Here is an 18,593-nt window from a genome sequence, read left to right on the forward strand (position 1 = left end):
TCAGGAACTCCATGGTGTAATGAACAGTGTTAGTCTATCTACAGATATCTGTGATGCCTGTTCCTTCCTGGAACTCCCTCAAGGGGCTGGCCATGGCAATAGAGTCTCCGTAACTTGTGAACTCCAGTGCCTTAGGTGCCTCACCCTTAAGAGGCCACTGGCAGAAGGCAACTCTAGAGCAGAGTCTGCAGATGCTCCTACCTTATATTCCTACTGACGGCTTCTGCCATTCACAATAACACAAAAAACAAAAAAAATAAATCCCATAATCTTCGATTTTGGGGTAGTAAACATATCTGCCACATGTGCAAACAAGCTCTAATAAGAGATAAACTCAGGGCATTGAAACATCTGGAGCATCATAAGGTTATATTCACTTTAATACTGCAAAACCTAAAAATTATTTCTAAAAAGTGTTACCACATCTTACTGTTGATTCCCTGTAATCAACTCTGGTTAAAGGGAATGGAGCTTTAAACAGATACACAGATATCTTTTAATTTCTCTTACTGTGTCATATTATCAAAATGTATTATGAAAATAAAATAGTTTTGTCAGATTTACTAATACCATCTGTTGAATATAAAACTGCATGGATCTGTTGATAGTTTACCTCGCATGATTCTCCTTTTTTCTTGTACTATATATGAATACCCAGAAATCCTATACTGTAAACAAACCTTTATTAATAAGGGCTAGAACTACATGTACTAATTCTTTATACTTATTCTATGATGACCTCATAGTAATAGAAATAAATTACATATCTTCCTCAGAGAACAGGATGATCAGTTAATAAATCCAAAAGGTTTGCTTACCTTATCACAAAGTGATAAATAATTCCAACAAATATTAAAAATACATTTTATCAGATAGTTTCTATCACTATCTTATTATTTTATCTATTTTATTTTGCTTTGTCGCTGTCTCCCGCGTTAGCGAGGTAGCGCAAGGAAACAGACGAAAGAATGGCTCAACCCACCCACATACACAAGTATATACATACATGTCCACACATGCAAATATACATACCTATACATCTCAACGTATACATGTATATACACACACAGACATGTACATAATCCATACTGTCTGCCTTTATTCATTCCCATCGCCACCCCGCCACACATGTAATAACAACCCCCTCCCCCCTCATGTGTGCGAGGTAGTGCTAGGAAAAGACAACAAAGGCCCCATTCATTCACACTCAGTCTCTAGCTGTCATATAATAATGCAATGAAACCACAGCTCCCTTTCCACATCTAGGCCCCACAGAACTTTCCATGGTTTACCCCAGACGCTTCACATGCCCTGGTTCAATCCATTGACAGCACATTGGCCCCGGTATACCACATCGTTCCAATTCACTCTATTCCTTGCACGCCTTTCACCCTCCTACATGTTCAGGCCCCGATCATTCAAAATCTTGTTCACTCCATCTTTCCATCTCCAATTTGGTCTCAAAATTCTCCTCGTTCCCTCCACCTCTGAAACATATATCCTCTTGGTCAATCTTTCCTCACTCATTCTCTCCATGTGACCGAACCATTTCAAAACACCTTCTTCTGCTCCCTCAACCACACTTTTTATTACCACACATCTCTCTTACCCTATTATTACTTACTCGATCAAACCACCTCACACCACACATTGTCCTCAAACATCTCATTTCCAGCACATCCACCCTCCTGCACACAACTCTATCCATAGCCCACGCCTTGCAACCATACAACATTGTTGGAACCACTATTCCTTCAAACATACCCATTTTTGCTTTCCAAGATAATGTTCTCGACTTCCACACATTCTTCAACGCTCCCAGGATTTTTGCCTCCTCCCCCACCTTATGATTCACTTCCGCTTCCATGGTTCCATCCGCTGCCAAATCCACTCCCAGATATCTAAAACCCTTCACTTCCTCCAGTTTTTCTCCATTCAAACTTACCTCCCAATTGACTTGACCCTCAACCCTACTGTACCTAATAACCTTGCTCTTATTCACATTTACTCTCAACTTTCTTCTCTCACACACTTTACCAAACTCAGTCACCAGCTTCTGCAGTTTCTCACATGAATCAGCCACCAGTGCTGTATCATCAGCGAACAACAACTGACTCACTTCCCACGCTCTCTCATCCACAACAGACTGCATACTTGCCCCTCTTTCCAAAACTCTTGCATTTACCTCCCTAACAACCCCATCCATAAACAAATTAAACAACCATGGAGACATCACACACCCCTGCCGCAAACCTACATTCACTGAGAACCAATCACTTTCCTCTCTTCCTACACGTACTCATGCCTTACATCCTCAATAAAAACTTTTCACTGTTTCTAACAACTTGCCTCCCACACCATATATTCTTAATACCTTCCACAGAGCATCTCTATCAACTCTATCATATGCCTTCTCCAGATCCATAAATGCTACATACAAATCCATTTGCTTTTCTAAGTATTTCTCACATACATTCTTCAAAGCAAACACCTGATCCACACATCCTCTACCACTTCTGAAACCACACTGCTCTTCCCCTATCTGATGCTCTGTACATGCCTTCACCCTCTCAATCAATACCCTCCCATATAATTTACCAGGAATACTCAACAAACTTATACCTCTGTAATTTGAGCACTCACCTTTGTCCCCTTTGCCTTTGTACAATGGCACTATGCAAGCATTCCACCAATCCTCAGGCACCTCACCATGTGTCATACATACATTAAATAACCTTACCAACCAGTCAACAATACAGTCACCCCCTTTTTTAATAAATTCCACAGCAATACCATCCAACCCTGCTGCCTTGCCGGCTTTCATCTTCCGCAAAGCTTTTACTACCTCTTCTCTGTTTACCAAATCATTTTCCCTAACCCTCTCACTTTGCACACCACCTCGACCAAAACACCTTATATCTGCCACTCTATCATCAAACACATTTAACAAACCTTCAAAATACTTACTCCATCTCCTCACATCACCACTACTTGTTATCACCTCCCCATTAGCCCCCTTCACTGAGGTTTCCATTTGTTTCCTTGTCTTACACACTTTATTTACCTCCTTCCAAAACATCTTTTTATTCTCCCTAAAATTTAATGATACTCTCTCACCCCAACTCTCATTTGCCCTTTTTTTTGTGGGATACAATACCATCAACACCGATATGGAAAGACAATGAGACAATAAAATAGAAAACAACAATTTAGGGACATTAACGAATAATATTCATTTCCTACTTCTTTATTGTAATTCTTCCCATAACTTACATTTCATGTTTCTCTTTCTCTTATAGTACTCAATTCTTCTGGTAAAGAAAATAACAGATGCATCACTATGAGAAAAAATTTAACAAGCAAAAATCTGCTGCAAGTAACAAATATGTGGTCATGACAATCAATGTTGTAAAGATGGTTGGTGACTTGCATCTAAGATAGAATTGAATGAATTATCTATTCAAATTTCATAGCGCAACATTACAGTATATCACTAATCTATAAATAAATATTCACGTAACACGATTCTTTTGAATTACCAGTCTCTGGGTTACTGAGGCAAACTACCTTCTATTGCATCATGTAATTAAATATGCAGATGAACATTTCCCGAGTTGTATTCTTTTTTTCCTTCCTCTGGATTAATGCCATACTTTGTTTTCACACGATCAAGCTCTGCCTGCTTCTTTTCTGCATCCATTTTCTTGAAGGCTTTGTTTGACTGTAAGAAAGGTTAAAAGGCTGCATTAGCTTCTTAAAGTTTTCCATAAACTGACATTAAAATCATTCCTAAAATTATGGGCAAGGAGTTAGTCAAGTAAGAGTTCCAGTCATCAAGAGTACCAATGAAAACATCAAAGATTCATGACCAATCACATAAGCAGCATAGCAGTTAGCTAAAATGATCTATACAAGCAAATCATCACAGATAAAAGCACAATGATTAATGTTAGCCACCATTGTTAAGAGATAGTCTTAAATTTCAGTCAACATGAAGAGTCTCTTCCATATTTTCAAACAACACTGTCCTTCAAATGACAGCCAACTACACACTTCTCCATATTTTCAAACTACACCACCCTTTAAATGACAGCCTGCTACACATTGCAAACAACTATGTCCTTCAAAGACTGCCAACTCTCAATTCTCTACGTTTTATTACATACATTGCTTTTATTTTCAATGACTTCATCTACTTTGCTACAATTAACTCATTCCTATCATATGTGGAGATAAAGCTCCTTCTTTCACACTTTCTCATATCTACTACAAGTAGTTGGGGAACCAACATGTCAGATTCTTCTGTCAATCTTGAAAAAACTAAGTTCAGAACCTTTTAAATCGTCAGGAAGGATATAAACCAAAGAAGTTTCAATGATGAAAGTTGCATGATCCATTTCTGAAATTTGAAGGGCCATGCCACAGCAAATTAGTTTTCACTATAAGCTAAAACATTTAAGAAAAAAATATAAAATCATATGATGGAACCTTGCTTTTAATGCTAGATTGAAAAGGACTACTTATATCATTTGAAAGGAGCCAACCTGGGAACCAACCAAAGCCTGCATAACAACAAGAAAGTACAATAAAATCTGAAATCTGAGGACTGACTGATTCCATGCACATAAAAATAGTAGCTGCAATAGATGAACAGACAACCCCTTCCAGCTCGAGACACTGAATTATAAAAGAAGAAAACGGGACACTGATCCGGCATAGTGAAGAACAAGAATTAAAGTCAAGACCTACCAGGCAAGCAGACTGCCTGGCAAGAGAATAGACTGCAAGATGAGCTAGTGTGAGCCCTGACACCAACTATGCTATGATTCACAAGGTCTGAGCAATTAATCAACCATCAATAAGTCATGATGAGCTACCATCTAGCCATACCCACACACTTGTAAAGGTTGAAGGGAGGGAATTTTCATGAAATTCCCCCAGCTATTTTGGATGATCATAGAATTTAATCCGCTGTGAGGAAAAGCTCTTTTGGATACCTATAGGGCTCTGTCTGTAGGTAGAAATTATACTAAGACTGATAAAACTAATATATTCTGTCTAAAATCACAATGAATGACAAATAATATAATGAATCACTTGGCACTGAAGTAATCTAATCAAAGGATGTATATAAGTTTACAATTCTACAAAAATAAATGTATAAAGTAAACAATCTATTATGGAGTGCAATCATTATAAAGTAATATCTTCTTACCTGGTAGTAAAGGACCACAAGGTATCTGCCACAAACATTAAAGCCAGACAAATGGTCACACGCATTCTTAGCATCAAAAATATCCTCAAATACAACAAACGCTGTGCCACGTGTCTCAGGGGTGTTGCCTCTGTATGGAGAGAATTAAACTTCAGTTCTTACAAACAAATATTAAATATGCTAAAACACACACACATGAATCTGTGTGCACACAAATCCAAGTCCTTAATTAATGAATATGCAATATAGTCTAACCAATATTTGAACATTTAATGAATCTATGGACTCCCACGGTGTAGTGGTTAGCATTCCTGACCATGATGCATTCACAAAAGCCCAGGGTTGAGTGCATAAGTTCTAATCCTGGTTACGGTAGTTGGTCCATAGTCAACCCCGCTGCTCATCCACCCCTTGGGGGTGGTCGATAAAATAGGTACCTGGCTCAAGCTAGCAGACTGCCTGGCAGGAGAATAGACAGCAAGGTGGGCTGGTGTGAGCCCTGACACCTTGCGCTACCTCGCAAACGCGGGAGACAGCAAAAAAAAAAAAAAAAAAAAAAAAAAAAAAAAAATAATATATATATATATATATATATACATTCATTTATTTATTTTGCTTTGTCGCTGTCTCCCGCGTTTGCGAGGTAGCGCAAGGAAACAGACGAAAGAAATGGCCCAACCCCCCCCATACACATGTATATACATACGTCCACACACGCAAATATACATACCTACACAGCTTTCCATGGTTTACCCCAGACGCTTCACATGCCCTAATTCAATCCACTAACAGCACATCAACCCCGGTATACCACATCGATCCAATTCACTCTATTCCTTGCCCTCCTTTCACCCTCCTGCATGTTCAGGCCCCGATCACACAAAATCTTTTTCACTCCATCTTTCCACCTCCAATTTGGTCTCCCACTTCTCCTCGTTCCCTCCACCTCCGACACATATATCCTCTTGGTCAATCTTTCCTCACTCATTCTCTCCATGTGCCCAAACCATTTCAAAACACCCTCTTCTGCTCTCTCAACCACGCTCTTTTTATTTCCACACATCTCTCTTACCCTTACATTACTTACTCGATCAAAACACCTCACACCACACATTGTCCTCAAACATCTCATTTCCAGCACATCCACCCTCCTGCGCACAACTCTATCCACAGCCCATGCCTCGCAACCATACAACATTGTTGGAACCACTATTCCTTCAAACATATCCATTTTTGCTTTCCGAGATAATGTTCTCGACTTCCAAACATTCTTCAAGGCTCCCAGGATTTTCGCCCCCTCCCCCACCCTATGATTCACTTCTGCTTCCATGGTTCCATCCGCTGCCAGATCCACTCCCAGATATCTAAAACACTTTACTTCCTCCAGTTTTTCTCCATTCAAACTTACCTCCCAATTGACTTGACCCTCAACCCTACTGTACCTAATAACCTTGCTCTTATTCACATTTACTCTTAACTTTCTTCTTTCACAAACTTTACCAAACTCAGTCACCAGCTTCTGCAGTTTCTTACATGAATCAGCCACCAGCGCTGTATCATCAGCGAACAACAACTGACTCACTTCCCAAGCTCTCTCATCCACAACAGACAGCATACTTGCCCCTCTTTCCAAAACTCTTGCATTCACCTCCCTAACAACCCCATCCATAAACAAATTAAACAACCATGGAGACATCACACACCCCTGCCGCAAACCTACATTCACTCTCCTCTCTTCCTACACATACAAATGCCTTACATCCTCGATAAAAACTTTTCACTGCTTCTAACAACTTGCCTCCCACACCATATATTCTTAAAACCTTCCACAGAGCATCTCTCTCAACTCTATCATATGCCTTCTCCAGATCCATAAATGCTACATACAAATCCATTTGTTTTTCTAAGTATTCCTCACATACATTCTTCAAAGCAAACACCTGATCCACACATCCTCTACCACTTCTGAAACCACACTGCTCTTCCCCAATCTGATGCTCTGTACACGCCTTCACCCTCTCAATCAATACCCTCCCATATAATTTACCAGGAATACTCAACAAACTTATACCTCTGTAATTTTAGCACTCACTCTTATCCCCTTTGCCTTTGTACAATGGCACTATGCAAGCATTCCACCAATCCTCAGACACCTCACCATGAGTCATACATACATTAAATAACCTTACCAACCAGTCAACAATACAGTCATCCCCTTTTTTAATAAATTCCACAGCAATACCATCCAACCCTGCTGCCTTGCCGGCTTTCATCTTCAGTAAAGCTTTTACTACCTCTTTTCCATTTACCAAATCATTTTCCCTAACCCTCTCGCTTTGCACACCACCTCGACCAAAACACCCTATATCTGCCACTCTATCATCAAACACATTCAACAAACCTTCAAAATACTCACTCCATCTCCTTCTCACATCACCACTACTTGTTATCACCTCCCCATTAGCCCCCTTCACTGAAGTTCCCATTTGCTCCCTTGTCTTATGCACTTTATTTACCTCCTTCCAAAACATCTTTTTATTCTCACTGAAATTTAATGATACTCTCTCACCCCAACTCTCATTTGCCCTCTTTTTCACCTCTGGCACCTTTCTCTTGACCTCCTGCCTCTTTCGTTTATACCTCTCCCACTCATTTGCCTTTTTTCCCTGCAAAAATCGTTCAAATGCCTCTCTCTTCTCTTTCACTAATAATCTTACTTCTTCATTCCACCACTCACTACCTTTTCTAATCAGCCCACCTCCCACGCTTCTCATGCCACAAGCATCTTTTGCGCAAGCCATCACTGCTTCCCTAAATACATCCCATTCCTCCCCCACTCCCCTTACCTCCTTTGTTCTCACCTTTTTCCATTCTGTACTCAGTCTCTCCTGGTACTTCCTCACACAAGTCTCCTTCCCAAGCTCACTTACTCTCACCACTCTCTTCACCCCAACATTCTCTCATCTTTTCTGAAAACCCCCACAAATCTTCACCTTCTCCTCCACAAGATTATGATCAGACATCCCTCCAGTTGCGCCTCTCAGCACATTAGCATCCAAAAGTCTCTCTTTCGTGCATTTATCAATTAACACGTAATCCAATAATGCTCTCTGGCCATCTCTCCTACTTACATACGTATACTTATGTATATCTCGCTTTTTAAACCAGGTATTCCCAATCACCAGTCCTTTTTCAGCACATAAATCTACAAGCTCTTCACCATTTCCATTTACAATACTGAACACTCCATGTATACCAATTATTCCCTCAACTACCACATTACTCACCTTTGCATTCAAATCACCCATCACTATAACCCGGTCTTGTGCATCAAAACCACTAACACATTCATTCAGCTGCTCCCAAAACACTTGCCTCTCATGATCTTTCTTCTCATGCCCAGGTGCATATGCACCAATAATCACCCATCTCTCTCCATCAACTTTCAGTTTTACCCATATCAATCTAGAATTTACTTTCTTACACTGTATCACATACTCCCACAACTCCTGATTCAGGAGTGGTGCTACTCCTTCCCTTGCTCTTGTCCTCTCACTAACCCCTGACTTTACTCTAAAGACATTCCCAAACCACTCTTCCCCTTTACCCTTTAGCTTCGTTTCACTCAGAGCCAAAACATCCAGGTTCCTTTCCTCAAAAATACTACCTATCTCTCCTTTTTTTCTCATCTTGGTTACATCCACACACATTTAGACACCCCAATCTGAGCCTTCGAGGAGGATGAGCACTCCTCGCGTGACTCCTTCTTCTGTTTCCCCTTTTAGAAAGTTAAAATACAAGGAGGGGAGGGTTTCTGGCCCCCCGCTCCCATCCCCTTTAGTTGCCTTCTACGACACGTGAGGAATGCGTGGGAAGTATTCTTTCTCCCCTATCCCCAGGGATATATATATATATATATATATATATATATATATATATATATATATTTTTTTTTTCCATACTATTCGCCATTTCCCGCATTAGCGAGGTAGCGTTAACAACAGAGGACTGGGCCTCTGAGGGAATATCCTCATATGGCCCCCTTCTCTGTTCCTTCTTTTGGAAAATTTAAAAAAAAATGACAGGGGAGGATTTCCAGCCCCCCCGCTCCCTTCCCTTTTAGTCGCCTTCTACGACATGCAGGGAATACGTGGGAAGTATTCTTTCTCTCCTATATATATATATATATATATATATATATATATATCATACTTTGTCGCTGTCTCACGTGTTCGCGAGGTAGCACAAGGAAAAATACGAAAGAATGGCTCAACCCACCCACCCACACAATGTATATACATAAACGCCCACACACACACACATATACATACCTATACATTTCAACATATACATACATATACATACACAGACATATACATATATACACGAGTACATATTCATACATACTGCCGTCATCCATTCCTGCCCCCCGTGTGCGTGCGAGGAAGCGCTAGGAAAAGACAACAAAGGCCACATTCATTCACACTCAGTCTCTAGCTGCCATGTGTAATGCACTGAAACCACAGCTTCTTGACATACCTATCATCTGTGAACCTACAGTACAACCATAACATCAAACCAAACTTAATTCATGCGCCTTTCTGAGGATTTCCAAACATCAAAGACCTTTATCGTATCACCACTTTAATTCTTTAATTCCAATTACACTTTATCCATCCCTCATGCAATTATTCTTTTTTTACAAATCCCTGTACAGAAACCAGGGTTTCAGATCCAAACATCAGATGTGGGAAAAGTATTCCGACACAAGGTTCTTGTGCACTTTATACATAAAAGTTCTTGCTAGTCACCATGGTATCACTGCACATCCAATTCCAGCTTTACCCTTAACATCAGCTTTTACACAAGCATTATCATTGAATTTCATTTGTTACTTAAACATCCACAAACCACAATGGTTCATACCATCATATGGTTAAAGCCCATTTCTCAAAAATATATTCTGACTCTCACTTACATTTTCTTTCAATGTCCTCCTCCAACAAAACTGAAAGCAACTAGCTATTCTATTAAAAATTCTCTAATTTAGGTACTAATACAACAATGTCATCGCATACACCACCCGTGCCAACTTCCATTTCCTTCCTCTATGGTTTGGCAGTACATCACCAGCATCCCATTTCACATTATACCTAATACACTGGAAATAGTAAATAAATAAAATCATACAATAGTAATACTATACAACCTTGATTGATTCACTCCTATATTTAAATTCCTGCTAATCAATCATTCCACCAATAACACACACAAGCACTAATTTCATAACAAATACTCTTCACAGCTCTTCAAAGTCTTCAGAGCTCCCAAAGAGCTTTTCTAATAACATTATCATAAAGCTTCTATAAATCTATAAATGCTACAAACACTTATTTTTGTCCAGAACTTTACTATTTTTACTGGCTCTTCCTAATTCCTCATTCATTTCCATACTCATGAGCATTAAGTTTTGAACTTTTGTATTTGAATGTTAAAGCCAATAGTTTTCATGTTCATAAAGATATACAGAAAACATACTCAATAAAAAAAAATCAAAATCAATTTGAGAACAAAAGAATCAAAAGAAAATGGATTATAAGAAAAGAATATTTTCAAATGCATAAAAGATGCTGATGGCAAAATGATTTACATACAGCATACTATACTGGTTACATCAACAATAAATCCGATATTATTCTTACACTTTGATTTGTCTGATTGCACCATATTTTCCAAAGATGTCATACATCTCCTCTCCAGTGATTTTGTATGGCAAGTTGCGCACATACAAAATGCGATTCACTTCAGGGGGCAGCCGAACCTAATGATTGCCGAAGGAGGAAAAATATGCAAAGAGTCAATATACTGCTAACTTATTACTAATGATATATATATATATATATATATATATATATATATATATATATATATATATATATATAATTACAAGGTCAAATGCATCATAGAAAACAAAGATTTGAATCTTTGAAACATTACATCTTCCTTGAAAGATGGCGAAAAAGTAAAAGCAAACAGAAAATATAGTGCTCAAATATCCCATTACTACTCTGTGGGTGAAATCATCTGCGCGACCACTTGCTACCGTCTCCTCTACACGAAAAGGGTTGCCATCACAAAACAGTTGAAAAGTATAAGAAAACATCTTTAAGGCACCCCAATATAACTTACATCAAGTTAATATACATATCACCAATGCAGTCTTTCTTTTTTTCAAGAGTATGATATTCTTGGCCTAAAAGAGTATATCTCATGCAAATAAATGCACTTTACGAAGCATTGTACACTAACTCCAACAAAAGTGGAGAAGAGCTTTGAAAAAGAAGCAAACTGTAAGGATAAATGAAAAGAAAAGCAACCCTAATTCAAATAAGCCTAACCTTTAACAAGGTGTGTGAGTCTCTGGAATCCCAATGAATCCACCTAAACCCCTAACAAGAGATTTCACCCCCAGAAGCCCCTCCTAATCGAAAAGTAACTTACTGCTCAACAATATAAATCTGCTTGACTCACCCATGTACAGTATACAAGCACGAAAATATCCCACCACAATGTGAAGGTTGAGTTCTGGGCATGGGTCGAGAGGGGCAAATATATATGTGTCAAAACCTTTCATAGGACATACAGTATACCTAGGGATCCAGCAGTCATAACAGAGGGAGATACAGGCATCACCAGTTTCATGCATGAAAGGGTGAACACTGCTGGTAATGTCAAGGTGAAAAAGGCATGTATGGCCAGCCATCAGCTACACATACGTGTCTGCAATAATCATCAATTTGCAAAGCTATTTTTAGTCCTATATTTTTCCTTTTAACACCAATATGGTCATAAATTATTTCTTTATTACATGAAGTACTCTAACAAGTGTATTAAGCACTCTTACCATAATTAACCCCTAATTTCAGGAAAATCATCATTTCAGACAATCACCTGTTTGCAATAAAAAGAATATCAAGATCATTTAGAAGACATCAAAAATCACCTGAAAGATATCTGCAATCCAGCCTCACAAAATTCACTGGACATCCAAAATGGTAATAAAACCTACATTTCCCTTGATATACAACTATTATCCTATCAATTATTTATATCATATCATACAGTGTTCAAAGTCAACCTGTTCATGGCTCAAGGTCGTTTACGTATATTGATATAGTATTATACAGTAATATGGAATGATCTTTTGTGGGCAGAAAATCAATGTAAAATGAAAGATGTTTGATAAAAAAAAAAAGTCTCTCTCAAGAATAAGTTACATTCTACTGATTTTTATGCATGACTAATTTCTAATTCTTCTAACCTCGTGCTAGTAACTGTAGTCAGTTCTTTAATACTGGTTTTTGGTCATTAAGAAAATCTTATTGTGTATCTAAACTTTCTATACTCTCAAAGTTATCCTATACCTACAACAATCGATCATATTTTTCCAAGTATTATGAAGTCCACACTAGATATAAGTAATCGTATATACTTTATATACTACCCTAAGTGATATATGTATATATGTGCATTGTATTCGGACAAATATACCCAAACCCAAGGATAATCCAAAGTAAGTTTTGGTGTTTCCCTACACTAGAATCTTACCTTTACTTATATCTCAAAGATCTTCACAAAGGTAAACATGATTAGAAGAGAAATATACTTATTTCACAAGTATTATTAAGGCACTAGGAATAATTCACTTACATGAGTACGCTTCTGTGCTAGAGCCATGGTGGAAGGATAACAAACGCTAACGATGTCAAATATAAATATTTAACACCAGATCATAATGATTCGTTTAACAATCAACACAGCCTGAAAGCTTTATATAAATATCTTTACTCAGCATAAAAAAAATTGATAATTTGTACACTGACGCATATATGTATACATATATATATCGGAATAAAAGTGCTGTTTGACATTTCTCTCCCTCACCTTTACTATATTCATGCTCCCTTGAAAGGTGGCAAAACAAGTGTTATAGAAATGGTTAACGGTACTTAATCACACCTTTTATTTTTTTGTAGGTGATTGGTTACCGTAAGCGAAAACGCGGAGGAGGCAAGAGAAATGGTCAGTAAAATGTTTACAGGGAGTGTAGACTGTGGATAAACTTCAAATAACCTCTTGTCTACCAGGAAGAATCAACCAACACAACCCAACCCCACATACCATCCCGTCATATTATATCTTGAGAAATACTTTTACTACAGCAGTTATGTTCTCTGTGCCATCTTTATGATTTCAAATGTTCGACAACTATACTACCCTTCACTCTTGTATCTTCATTGCCTATTATCCCATTGCCTACTATTTTCTACTCGAGGGAAAAATGTCAAAATCTCCTATCCTTCAGACATTTCACTAATCTTAAACAATTATTCCTACACCAAGTATCATCAATTCCTACCATATTTTCAGGTTTACTTCCTCCCCCACGACTTCCTTGTGAGTAACAGCGGCTCCACAATATTAGTCATAGATTTTTAGGTCAGACTTTACGAGCCCTGACATTCTAAGCATGATGACCAATCAAATTGTACGATGATAATCGTCCTCCACATGACGACCAATACGACTGTATGGTTCTAATTGCCCTAAACATGAGGCTCAATGAAGAGTTAGCAGGGAGGTCGGCAGTGAATTGTAACACGGTGGGATGAAAAAAAAAAACAACAGGTGGAAAGCTATACAAACACTGTTAATGGAGTCGTCATGTACAATAATAGATAAGAAAGATATACTAAACCATTACAGTCAACCGATGTAGATTGCCTACCGTAGCAAGAGGAGCGCTGACGCCGACCCCAGTTATGGTTTCCACGGAGGTTATAGTGGTGGTTATACTGGTTATGGTGTCTCTCCTTACTATGGAGCCTACCGTAGCAAGAGGAGCGCTGACGCCGACCCCAGTTATGGTTTCCACGGAGGTTATAGTGGAGGTTATACTGGTTATGGTGTCTCTCCTTACTATGGAGCCTACCGTAGCAAGAGGAGCGCTGACGCCGACCCCAGTTATGGTTTCCACGGAGGTTATAGTGGAGGTTATACTGGTTATGGTGTCTCTCCTTACTATGGAGCCTACCGTAGCAAGAGGAGCGCTGACGCCGACCCCAGTTATGGTTTCCACGGAGGTTATAGTGGAGGTTATACTGGTTATGGTGTCTCTCCTTACTATGGAGCCTACCGTAGCAAGAGGAGCGCTGACGCCGACCCCAGTTATGGTTTCCACGGAGGTTATAGTGGAGGTTATACTGGTTATGGTGTCTCTCCTTACTATGGAGCCTACCGTAGCAAGAGGAGCGCTGACGCCGACCCCAGTTATGGTTTCCACGGAGGTTATAGTGGAGGTTATACTGGTTATGGTGTCTCTCCTTACTATGGAGCCTACCGTAGCAAGAGGAGCGCTGACGCCGACCCCAGTTTTGGTTTCCACGGAGGTTATAGTGGTGGTTATACTGGTTATGGTGTCTCTCCTTACTATGGAGCCTACCGTAGCAAGAGGAGCGCTGACGCCGACCCCAGTTATGGTTTCCACGGAGGTTATAGTGGAGGTTATACTGGTTATGGTGTCTCTCCTTACTATGGAGCCTACCGTAGCAAGAGGAGCGCTGACGCCGACCCCAGTTATGGTTTCCACGGAGGTTATAGTGGAGGTTATACTGGTTATGGTGTCTCTCCTTACTATGGAGCCTACCGTAGCAAGAGGAGCGCTGACGCCGACCCCAGTTATGGTTTCCACGGAGGTTATAGTGGTGGTTATACTGGTTATGGTGTCTCTCCTTACTATGGAGCCTACCGTAGCAAGAGGAGCGCTGACGCCGACCCCAGTTATGGTTTCCACGGAGGTTATAGTGGAGGTTATACTGGTTATGGTGTCTCTCCTTACTATGGAGCCTACCGTAGCAAGAGGAGCGCTGACGCCGACCCCAGTTATGGTTTCCACGGAGGTTATAGTGGTGGTTATACTGGTTATGGTGTCTCTCCTTACTATGGAGCCTACCGTAGCAAGAGGAGCGCTGACGCCGACCCCAGTTATGGTTTCCACGGAGGTTATAGTGGTGGTTATACTGGTTATGGTGTCTCTCCTTACTATGGAGCCTACCGTAGCAAGAGGAGCGCTGACGCCGACCCCAGTTATGGTTTCCACGGAGGTTATAGTGGTGGTTATACTGGTTATGGTGTCTCTCCTTACTATGGAGCCTACCGTAGCAAGAGGAGCGCTGACGCCGACCCCAGTTATGGTTTCCACGGAGGTTATAGTGGAGGTTATACTGGTTATGGTGTCTCTCCTTACTATGGAGCCTACCGTAGCAAGAGGAGCGCTGACGCCGACCCCAGTTATGGTTTCCACGGAGGTTATAGTGGAGGTTATACTGGTTATGGTGTCTCTCCTTACTATGGAGCCTACCGTAGCAAGAGGAGCGCTGACGCCGACCCCAGTTATGGTTTCCACGGAGGTTATAGTGGAGGTTATACTGGTTATGGTGTCTCTCCTTACTATGGAGCCTACCGTAGCAAGAGGAGCGCTGACGCCGACCCCAGTTATGGTTTCCACGGAGGTTATAGTGGTGGTTATACTGGTTATGGTGTCTCTCCTTACTATGGAGCCTACCGTAGCAAGAGGAGCGCTGACGCCGACCCCAGTTATGGTTTCCACGGAGGTTATAGTGGAGGTTATACTGGTTATGGTGTCTCTCCTTACTATGGAGCCTACCGTAGCAAGAGGAGCGCTGACGCCGACCCCAGTTATGGTTTCCACGGAGGTTATAGTGGAGGTTATACTGGTTATGGTGTCTCTCCTTACTATGGAGCCTACCGTAGCAAGAGGAGCGCTGACGCCGACCCCAGTTATGGTTTCCACGGAGGTTATAGTGGAGGTTATACTGGTTATGGTGTCTCTCCTTACTATGGAGCCTACCGTAGCAAGAGGAGCGCTGACGCCGACCCCAGTTATGGTTTCCACGGAGGTTATAGTGGTGGTTATACTGGTTATGGTGTCTCTCCTTACTATGGAGCCTACCGTAGCAAGAGGAGCGCTGACGCCGACCCCAGTTATGGTTTCCACGGAGGTTATAGTGGAGGTTATACTGGTTATGGTGTCTCTCCTTACTATGGAGCCTACCGTAGCAAGAGGAGCGCTGACGCCGACCCCAGTTATGGTTTCCACGGAGGTTATAGTGGTGGTTATACTGGTTATGGTGTCTCTCCTTACTATGGAGCCTACCGTAGCAAGAGGAGCGCTGACGCCGACCCCAGTTATGGTTTCCACGGAGGTTATAGTGGAGGTTATACTGGTTATGGTGTCTCTCCTTACTATGGAGCCTACCGTAGCAAGAGGAGCGCTGACGCCGACCCCAGTTATGGTTTCCACGGAGGTTATAGTGGTGGTTATACTGGTTATGGTGTCTCTCCTTACTATGGAGCCTACCGTAGCAAGAGGAGCGCTGACGCCGACCCCAGTTATGGTTTCCACGGAGGTTATAGTGGAGGTTATACTGGTTATGGTGTCTCTCCTTACTATGGAGCCTACCGTAGCAAGAGGAGCGCTGACGCCGACCCCAGTTATGGTTTCCACGGAGGTTATAGTGGAGGTTATACTGGTTATGGTGTCTCTCCTTACTATGGAGCCTACCGTAGCAAGAGGAGCGCTGACGCCGACCCCAGTTATGGTTTCCACGGAGGTTATAGTGGAGGTTATACTGGTTATGGTGTCTCTCCTTACTATGGAGCCTACCGTAGCAAGAGGAGCGCTGACGCCGACCCCAGTTATGGTTTCCACGGAGGTTATAGTGGAGGTTATACTGGTTATGGTGTCTCTCCTTACTATGGAGCCTACCGTAGCAAGAGGAGCGCTGACGCCGACCCCAGTTATGGTTTCCACGGAGGTTATAGTGGAGGTTATACTGGTTATGGTGTCTCTCCTTACTATGGAGCCTACCGTAGCAAGAGGAGCGCTGACGCCGACCCCAGTTATGGTTTCCACGGAGGTTATAGTGGTGGTTATACTGGTTATGGTGTCTCTCCTTACTATGGAGCCTACCGTAGCAAGAGGAGCGCTGACGCCGACCCCAGTTATGGTTTCCACGGAGGTTATAGTGGAGGTTATACTGGTTATGGTGTCTCTCCTTACTATGGAGCCTACCGTAGCAAGAGGAGCGCTGACGCCGACCCCAGTTTTGGTTTCCACGGAGGTTATAGTGGAGGTTATACTGGTTATGGTGTCTCTCCTTACTATGGAGCCTACCGTAGCAAGAGGAGCGCTGACGCCGACCCCAGTTATGGTTTCCACGGAGGTTATAGTGGTGGTTATACTGGTTATGGTGTCTCTCCTTACTATGGAGCCTACCGTAGCAAGAGGAGCGCTGACGCCGACCCCAGTTATGGTTTCCACGGAGGTTATAGTGGAGGTTATACTGGTTATGGTGTCTCTCCTTACTATGGAGCCTACCGTAGCAAGAGGAGCGCTGACGCCGACCCCAGTTATGGTTTCCACGGAGGTTATAGTGGAGGTTATACTGGTTATGGTGTCTCTCCTTACTATGGAGCCTACCGTAGCAAGAGGAGCGCTGACGCCGACCCCAGTTATGGTTTCCACGGAGGTTATAGTGGAGGTTATACTGGTTATGGTGTCTCTCCTTACTATGGAGCCTACCGTAGCAAGAGGAGCGCTGACGCCGACCCCAGTTATGGTTTCCACGGAGGTTATAGTGGTGGTTATACTGGTTATGGTGTCTCTCCTTACTATGGAGCCTACCGTAGCAAGAGGAGCGCTGACGCCGACCCCAGTTATGGTTTCCACGGAGGTTATAGTGGTGGTTATACTGGTTATGGTGTCTCTCCTTACTATGGAGCCTACCGTAGCAAGAGGAGCGCTGACGCCGACCCCAGTTATGGTTTCCACGGAGGTTATAGTGGAGGTTATACTGGTTATGGTGTCTCTCCTTACTATGGAGCCTACCGTAGCAAGAGGAGCGCTGACGCCGACCCCAGTTTTGGTTTCCACGGAGGTTATAGTGGTGGTTATACTGGTTATGGTGTCTCTCCTTACTATGGAGCCTACCGTAGCAAGAGGAGCGCTGACGCCGACCCCAGTTATGGTTTCCACGGAGGTTATAGTGGAGGTTATACTGGTTATGGTGTCTCTCCTTACTATGGAGCCTACCGTAGCAAGAGGAGCGCTGACGCCGACCCCAGTTATGGTTTCCACGGAGGTTATAGTGGAGGTTATACTGGTTATGGTGTCTCTCCTTACTATGGAGCCTACCGTAGCAAGAGGAGCGCTGACGCCGACCCCAGTTATGGTTTCCACGGAGGTTATAGTGGTGGTTATACTGGTTATGGTGTCTCTCCTTACTATGGAGCCTAC

The 18,593-nt window shown here is 41.7% G+C and overlaps 1 protein-coding gene across 1 annotated transcript; it reads right to left on the bottom strand.

Moving 5' to 3' along the window:
• Window positions 1–3,231: 3,231 nt before the first annotated feature.
• Sf3b6 (splicing factor 3b subunit 6) lies at window positions 3,232–13,065 on the bottom strand. The gene is made up of 4 exons (XM_071673559.1): window positions 12,926–13,065; window positions 10,918–11,036; window positions 5,216–5,345; window positions 3,232–3,721 (listed from the first exon to the last, which is right to left on the bottom strand). Exons 1-4 carry the CDS (start codon window positions 12,950–12,952, stop codon window positions 3,587–3,589), a joined length of 411 nt encoding a protein of 136 aa, XP_071529660.1. The 5' UTR covers window positions 12,953–13,065; the 3' UTR covers window positions 3,232–3,586.
• Window positions 13,066–18,593: the final 5,528 nt, after the last annotated feature.

The sequence above is a fragment of the Panulirus ornatus genome, chromosome 2, assembly GCF_036320965.1.
Source record: "Panulirus ornatus isolate Po-2019 chromosome 2, ASM3632096v1, whole genome shotgun sequence".
Taxonomy (NCBI): Eukaryota; Metazoa; Arthropoda; class Malacostraca; order Decapoda; family Palinuridae; genus Panulirus; species Panulirus ornatus.

Excerpts from the sequence above, each read along its gene's own strand:
- Sf3b6 (XM_071673559.1), bottom strand. The coding sequence starts at position 12,952 with ATGGCTCTAGCACAGAAGCGTACTCAT. Across the intron at positions 5,346-10,917 it reads GCAATCAGACAAATCAAAGT|AGGCAACACCCCTGAGACAC; the intron begins GTAAGAATAATA and ends CTCTCCATACAG. Across the intron at positions 3,722-5,215 it reads TTGTGGTCCTTTACTACCAG|TCAAACAAAGCCTTCAAGAA; the intron begins GTAAGAAGATAT and ends CCTTTCTTACAG.